The sequence below is a fragment of the Poecilia reticulata genome, linkage group LG21 (genome assembly GCF_000633615.1).
Source record: "Poecilia reticulata strain Guanapo linkage group LG21, Guppy_female_1.0+MT, whole genome shotgun sequence".
Taxonomy (NCBI): domain Eukaryota; kingdom Metazoa; phylum Chordata; class Actinopteri; order Cyprinodontiformes; family Poeciliidae; genus Poecilia; species Poecilia reticulata.
The window spans coordinates 22,827,941-22,835,864 of NC_024351.1; the positions used below are offsets into that span (position 1 = coordinate 22,827,941).

The following is a 7,924-nucleotide window of genomic DNA, read 5'->3' on the forward strand; positions in this document are numbered from 1 at the left end:
CATCAAGACCACAATCTGTCCGTCCGGGATGCCATTCCTGTTGACAATCTGGTAGGCAGTGGTGTGAAGTAACGAAGTACAAGTACTTCGCTACTTCACACCGGTTGTTTCAGTTGTGCTGTGCTGTGGGGCAACTCAAAGGYTAAAGCACTTCATACCTGGCATTTCAGCCGCTTGTATCCGTGATCTCGTTCTTTCGGTCATGACCCAAAGCTCATGACCATAGATGAGGGTGGGATGAGGGTGGTGAGTTTAAAAACATTTGCTCTTTTATTTTTGYCAAAGTTAGGATGGGGGAACAAAATATTTTAACCGCCTGATATATTGTGTGATGKATTGGCTGAGTCAAACTCTCAYGAKRGCCTGGTGCCCCATGCTCCTGCTGTGCAGAAACACATTGATTGGCCACTCTTGATTACATAGTTTGTTTCAACCAGAGAGCCTGATTCCCTGTTGCTTGGGAAACTTTGACTTTGGAATAGATACTGGAACAAGATGTAAAGACAGCGTCCATCAACAAGGTCAAACAGTGCAGGAGAGAACCAGCCTGACTGACGGGTGGCAAAGCAGGGAAAATTCCCATTCTCTTTTATGACTCCTACAGCTTCAATACAGAAGGTATGGAGATTTATGCTAAAGCATCAATAACATTTTCAAATAACTTGTATTTTGTTTTGACAATAAACAAAACTGGTAAAAAGCCAAACCCAAAGAGTTCTGCAACAGTACCCGGGTGACAGGATTGCCAAAGTCGTCACTTAGCACATTCTGACCTTTCACACACATGGAAAGTATCCTCATGGTGCTTGTAGATAAGTGAGAGCAGGCTGTTATTCCACATGAATGGTGTCCTCAAACCATTGCATGAATGGTTTTATGACCCTTAAAGTGTTAAAATGCCTGCTGGCCTGAATGCTTGATGACACTTATCTTTTAAATGAAGGATTTTATTTTACTAATTAAAAATACAGTAAAGTCCCTTTAAGGACTCCATGATTATTAGTTTAGATTATGATTAATTGCTGTGATTGCAGGGTGTTTGAGATTTGGGTTCAGGGTTAGAATAATCTTGGGTTTTTTTATTATGGTTTAGTTTTATTTCATTGTGACTTTTTGTCTAATTATATTAGTTTTAGTTATTGTGTTTGCTAGTTTTTAAATATTTAGTTTTTCATAGTTATAGTAGTTTTAGTTTTATCATACGTAGGTTAAATTTTAGCAGCARAATTAGAAAAGGTTCAAGTATTACACTGTGATTATGTATACAATAATTGAGTAATCAACAAAGATAGCGTGTTCAAAAAATGTATACTGCTCAAAAAAATAAAGGGAACACTTYAGTGTTCACTTAAATGTTAAAGTGTTCCCTTTATTTTTTTGAGCAGTGTATTTAGTTATTATTGAACAGCTGTTTTCTCCCAAATTTTACAGTCCGCCAGGAGGAATATGGAGTCATTTGAGGGAAGGGAAAATGTGTGAGGGGAAATGACTGCAGATTGATCAGAAAAGAATGTCAGCTTTTAATCTAAAGAAAGTTTAAGAAGATTCTTTGAAGCTATTCTCTGTCTGTTCATTTAGCAAAGSCAAATTATTTTAGCTATCCTTACTAAAATAAATTTGAGAAAGTTTAGTCCAATTTCATTTGAAATTGTTTCTTTATTCGGTATGTGTACAGATGTTTCAATTGTAATTCCAGTCAGAAATGAGTCTCAGAAAGAGTGTAAAATGTTTATTCGTCTTTTCTGAATACCAAACGGCAAAAAAAAGAAAAGAAAAAAATTACTGAATTAATAAAAACAAGAAATGTTAAAAAATGGAAATGTCAGATACAAAGGAGTGARGTTAGCCACACTTACAAATCATTCAGCTGTACAACTGAAGACAAAAAGAGAGGACTATTCAGCGACTCTGGGCTGAATCCTCATTTCTACTGGCTCCACATTCAGACTTCTTCACACGTTACCTGAATTGGTCCCCGAGTTTTCCCGACTCAACATTACAACCACGTCTTTAAAGAACCACCTGGAACAAAGACTCGGTACGGAGCTGAATTATATGAGGAGAGCAGAWAGAAGCAACTCAGCAAGTGAACTGGTTTGGGCTCAGCAGCTGGAGAAGATGGGAACTYTCTCCAAGCTGCACCAAAAGAAGAAGAAGAAAAACATTTAAATGAGCAACAAGAACATGTGCAGACTCCTCTTTGCTCGCASATGGTCCAAAGAGTAGAAAGAGAAGAAGCAGCCGGCCGAGCTGTGAGGAAGGAGCGTGATTGGTAGAAACATAATCCTCGTTAAGGAGAGCACAGAGCTTCTTATAGAAGCTCGTATAAAAACAACAGAATAAAATCTAAATACGAATGGGGATGAAGCACAAAGATTTGGCCCACTCAAAAAAAAACAAATTATGACTTTAACCTCAAAATTCGGACTTTTTCTCTCAGAATTCCCCACTGTAATCTAAAAATGGTCAGAATTGTTTTTTTTTAGTGGCCCTAAATCCTCTCCTGTAATGAAGTCATGATTTATGGAAGGGTTTTTTTCCCAGAAAAAAAAAAAGAAAAAGAATGAGGCATCAGATTTAATCTTAAAAAATAACACAGGAGCTTCTGCCTGATCCATGCGCTGCTCGGCGCTCCTCTCCCTGGTGTTTGTCTTTTCATTATTATTTTTGTGCAGGAGAAAATAAAATCTGGAACAGAGGCAGACAAACTAAAACAAGCTTTTCTTATTTACAGAGAATACAGGTTATTTCTTTGCATGAGCGCTCCCTTTACCCAACCCCCTCACCCCCCCCGTCCGGGTTCAGTTTGTGAGCCTTCATCTGCCGGGTTCAGACACCCGGGAAGTCAGAGAGTCGGGTTTTTATTCTTTTTTGCAGGAAGAAAAATCTGAGAGGCTCGAGTTGAGCTGAGGAAGCTGACCAGATCCCTGGAACTAGAAGCCTGGCTGCTCCACAGTCTGTTGGGTTTTCTTATTTAAATACARCACTTCTGGGGTCAGCCCTGCCCCCAGCAGCAGTTCCACCTGAGCCCTGAAGGGCTGCAGGGTTGGAGGGGGAGGACATGGGACAGCGGGTGGGTTTTTTTGGGGTGGAGGGYGGCGGGTGTTTAGAGGTTATCCCCAGGCTGGTACTGAGGCTCGGTGGCTGTGAAGTAGTCCTCCAAGAAGGCCTGCAGGTACTCGAAGGTGGGCCTCTCCTCGGCGTCCTTCTTCCAGCACTGCAGCATGAGCTCGTGCAGCGAGCTGGGGCAGTCCTGGGGGCACGGCATCCGGTAGCCCCGCTCCACCTGCTCCAGAACCTCACGGTTGTTCATGCCTGGGGAGCCAAACGAGAGCAGAGTGAGGCCAGACACAGGCTCCTGAGCTGATCCACAACGGACACGTTAAGGCCGTTCAAACGGGCCGGTATCAGGTCTCCTGGGTGACCCGACTGAGTGAGCAAACACCCAGTCAGCAAAAACACAAAGACACTCATTGAATCCTGCAGATCAGGTGTTTAAAGGAGAAATACGATAGAAAGACATGAAGGAATATGAATCTGTGGTGTTGCAGAACTCAGCGTTCCTCTGCAAACTAGAGATGAACTGATCCACTTTTTCACTTCCGTTACCGATACAGATATCTGAGGTTTAGTATCGACCGATACCGATCTGACACAGAAAAACAGTTGAACTGACTGAAAATATTTCTTTTTTTAATCAGACACAAATGTACTAAATTRCATTTATTTGATAACTGCACCAGCACAGCACACTGACATACACCAACAGCTTCACCAGTTTGGTCAAACATGTAAAAACAACTTGAATTTGTTCAGTCAGTGGAATTAGAACAGCCAATGGAAAATCAATAATAAATTCTATTTTCACTRAAGGTCCAGAGCAGGGCACATCAAGGAGCAACACAACACGCATGTAGCTAATAATTAAGAATGTTCTCCTTTAAAGGGACAGTCCTCATTAATCAATATGAGTGGCATGGCTTTGATTTGCCTGGGAAGATCTATGAAACCGCCATGTCTGAGCTGATGTGCCAATTGTTGTGGTGCTAAGCTACCGTTRGCATACCAGTCAATAGCAACGCTGTTCTCTCTATTTTATCACAGTGTGGCCGAACCAGGACAGAAAAGAATTAGGGAGGAACCCCAAACCAACCAACAATAATCAATATGTTTTATTGATTGGACTTTAYGTCCTGTGTGAGGGGGAGTCATGGCCCCCAYTGGATCCCYCTTAGGGAACCATCTGTGTTTAGATTTAGATTGTTCTGGCTTTTCCGACTGGAAACGATAACAATTGAGTTGCAGGAACATGAAGAACTCTGTGTGCTCCCAGTAGAACCGGATCTGGCGGGAGAGTCTGGTTCTACTGAATAATGGCTGGATGTTTCATCACGGATCATCAGAGCCTCTTAATGAGCCAGTAGCTGTGTGTGATAACCTTCATCACCTCAGCCTGTGGAACAGTCAGTCAGACAGCATTATCCAGACAAACATGACCCTCCCACAGACCTCCCAGAACCCCCAGGCCCACCCACCCAGTCATCCATCCTTCCACCTCCCAGCTTGATTGACACTCAGCCAACCTCAGGACAGACTGTGCCATCTCCTCCTCTCTGTTGGACATGAGACCGTCCCAGAGGCCAGCAGTGGCAATTAGCCGTTATCTCCCCGTCTTCCTCTGGCAGTGAGACAAAGGTTAGCCAGGCTGAAAGGAAGCTTTTACTCCCATAAAGAGCAGGAAGGGCCAGATGGATCAGTGTGTACTTTAGTAACAKCTCTGTGTTCTGAACAGGACAGGCTTGTCCTTCATCACCACGGATCAGTGAARRCGGCCGGCGGGCTGAGGGTTCTCACCTGGGTACGGCACGCGGCCCTTTGTCACCAGCTCCGTCAGCAGGATGCCGAACGACCAAACGTCTGACTTGATGGTGAAGCGGCCGTACAGTGCCGCCTCCGGGGCCGTCCACTTGATGGGAAACTTTGCTCCTGAAAACAAAACAAAAATCCAGCAGGCCAGATAAAATTCAACATTAAAAGTAAATCTATCGTTTATACACAGAATTATCTTCCATCCCTTCAACCAACCTGCTCTGATATGAGCAGCTGAGACTAACTTTGACACAATTATTACTGGAGAACTCCACGAATCTGACCTATAGGGAAGTAAGAAAGTCATTACTGAAGCAAAACCAGGAGAAGTCCTGTCTGCAGGAGACCGAGTTCCCTGAACGCACCGTCTCCACAGCGCAGCATGATGGTGGCAGCATCTTGAATCCCAGCCCACATGTGTTGTAGGTGGGAGTCTTCAGGATGAAGAACATGTGTTCAGTAAAATGACTTCATCTGTTTTAGGTTGTGTTTCCAGAGGCAGGACTGGATGTACTTTATGCTGGCAGCTGTAAACCTCTCTGTTTTTACCACCGCTTGTTTTTCTCCTTTATTCTAACAGCGGTCAGGAGAAAGACCCAATGACTAAAGCTAAAAAAGCTCATTCTACTAACAGGCTTGTAAAATATGTTCAAYCAGCAGGCAGCAGGCGGACRGCCTTCTGAACTGAGATAAGGAGGAAGTTCTGGTTCTGTGGAGCTGTGAGGAACTACTGAGATCTGCAGTGGGTGTGCTGTGTGTATATCTCTCTAAGTGGATTTCCTGCACATAGCCAGGTTGCTGTGGTGTGTGTGAAAGCGTGAGTGGGGCGGGGACGGGGGGAGCCCCACCTTGCCGGGCCGTGTACTCGTTGTCCTCGATTAGCCGGGCCAGGCCGAAGTCRGCGATCTTACACACCAGGTTGTCTCCCACCAGGATGTTAGCCGAGCGCAGGTCTCTGTGGATGTAGTTCATCCTCTCGATGTAGGCCATGCCTGCTGCCACCTGAAGAACAGAGGGGGAAAAATGCATTGGTAAGTTGAGTGGAAGGAAAAAAAAGTGTGGTGGAAAGAGGTGCTAAAGCAACARGGTTATCTGCATGAGTTTGATTCTGCAGTTGGAGCTTAAAAAGCAGCCACACTGAGCGATTCAGGACAAAAGGAAACATGAAAGAAACAGGAACTGTGCGTTTCACATGGGACATTTTATGACACGGTGATGATGGGGAGTAAAATCTGCTTCAAAASAGTCCAAACAAAAGACTCTGAAAAACTTTACTCAAAAACACAACAAACAAAAAAACAGATGCGTAAAAGTTTTCTGTAAGATCAACGCAAAGTAGACACTCAAACTGTTCTGTGATATTTTTTTCTCAGGCTCAGACAGAATGAAGAGCATTTCTAACCCTGTCACAGATCTTGAATTTGATTTGGTTGTGGACTTTAACTATTTAACATTGTGTGTCTGTTCATTGTATTAATATTTCATTCACATGAAGCATTTTGCATGGAGGCCAGAATCGTCCCCATAATGGCCATGACAGATTCGTCTCAGCAATGATTTTCTTCTTACTGCAGATTTGAGGACTAAACAACAACAAACACTGTTTTTCTGTAAAAAATATTCTAATAAGCACATTATGACAAGTAATCACCAGATCAGCCCTGTACTGTACTGACATGAAGTCGAGCAGAAGTGTCCTCTAAAGGAGAACTGCTGTTGCATTTTTAATAAAATGTCTATTTTCTTAATTAACAAAGAAATTTGAGTATTTGTTAATTTGCATATTTTAATCAATTTCTAATATTGGATAGAAAAGGCTTAAATGAAAAATCAGCAGAATGTGCCACTTCAGAATAATCGATGACTGAAATAGTGGTTGGTGGTAGTGTTGCATTTAATGCAGAGGCGATCCGAGCCTGTTTGGCGCCCTGGGTGACCCACCTTTTTGGCGCTCCATGAACATTGTTGGGATGCGGGGGTGGGGGGTGGGGTGATGGTGTTGTAAGAACCAGGGGGTCAGGTATTGTGGGAGGGCAGAGCACTCATGCTGCCCCCCCCCCCACACACACACAAAATCACAAAATGCCACCCTGAGTGGTTGCCCATGTGGTTCATATCAGAAACCACCACTGATTTTATGCTTAAAAGTACATGTAGAAATATGAGCGTTGAGGCCGATACACACCTGTGCTGCCATGTCCACCAGGTTGGGCAGCTTCAGCGCTCGTCCCTCTCCGTCCTTTAAGAAGTCCAGCAGGCTGCCTGCAGCACACAAACACATGCAAGCTGAAAAAGGTTTCCCCTTTCCTGTAACCTCAACCCAAACCTGCTGTTCAGCCTCCACACACCGCATCTAACAAATCTGACAGACTGAGTCTGTGGGTTGGGACTGTCTGCTTCAGGTCATCAAAAGCAGCGATGGCTCTGAGGGACAAACAGGACCGGTGGCTTCACAAAGACTCAGAAAGTTCACAGAGCTTCAGCTTGTTTTAAAAAGACACTCRAGCATTTCAGGCTGCACAGATGGATGCTGATCAGACGCGGTGATGATGCACATCAAAGCTTCCCTTCGTGCATGTCCTCGGCTCGCTCTGCGTTCTCTCTCTGAATTACTGCTCGGCTTTGATGGTCTTAACGATCTGTAGTCCGTTTCACCAGACCAGAGCGGTTGCTGCTCCGCAGAGGAACAGAAGCAGCTCAGACTAAATGAAACGGACTTCACAGAGACTCCAGTGGTTCACTGTTCTGGACTTTTTACTGGGCTGGAGTGTCAGACTGCAGGTCTGGGTGAAGGTCAGACCAGTGGGGTCCACATCTTCAGCAATGAGGGCCGAAAATGTGACATGGACAGTTACTTTTTCACCTGCTCAACAAGAAACTGCAAGGCAGTTTGAWATCCTGTAGRAAAAGGGATCTGAAAATCMTTTTAGATCCAAACATRAAAATGGTCTAAAAGGATGCAATGTCCCAATTCTTGCTTTATTCAGCCAAGTTTAAAGTCATTAAGCAACTTATTGAGTTTTTGGAGGATTTTAACAAAGACAGGAGTTCTTTC

General features: G+C 43.9%; 1 protein-coding gene across 4 annotated transcripts in view; it reads right to left on the minus strand.

Annotated features, from left to right (window-relative positions):
* Positions 1–1,714: 1,714 nt before the first annotated feature.
* fynb (FYN proto-oncogene, Src family tyrosine kinase b) overlaps positions 1,715–7,924 on the minus strand; it is an 84,379-nt gene continuing 78,169 nt past the window's right edge. For all 4 annotated transcript variants that reach the window (XM_008398535.2, XM_008398532.2, XM_017302296.1 and 1 more), the window contains 4 exons: positions 7,055–7,131; positions 5,718–5,871; positions 4,855–4,986; positions 1,715–3,315 (listed from right to left, as the gene is read on the minus strand). In XM_008398535.2, the coding sequence (XP_008396757.1) occupies positions 3,107–3,315; positions 4,855–4,986; positions 5,718–5,871; positions 7,055–7,131 (572 nt within the window). In that variant the 3' untranslated portion in view covers positions 1,715–3,106. The remainder of the gene's footprint in view (positions 3,316–4,854; positions 4,987–5,717; positions 5,872–7,054; positions 7,132–7,924) is intronic.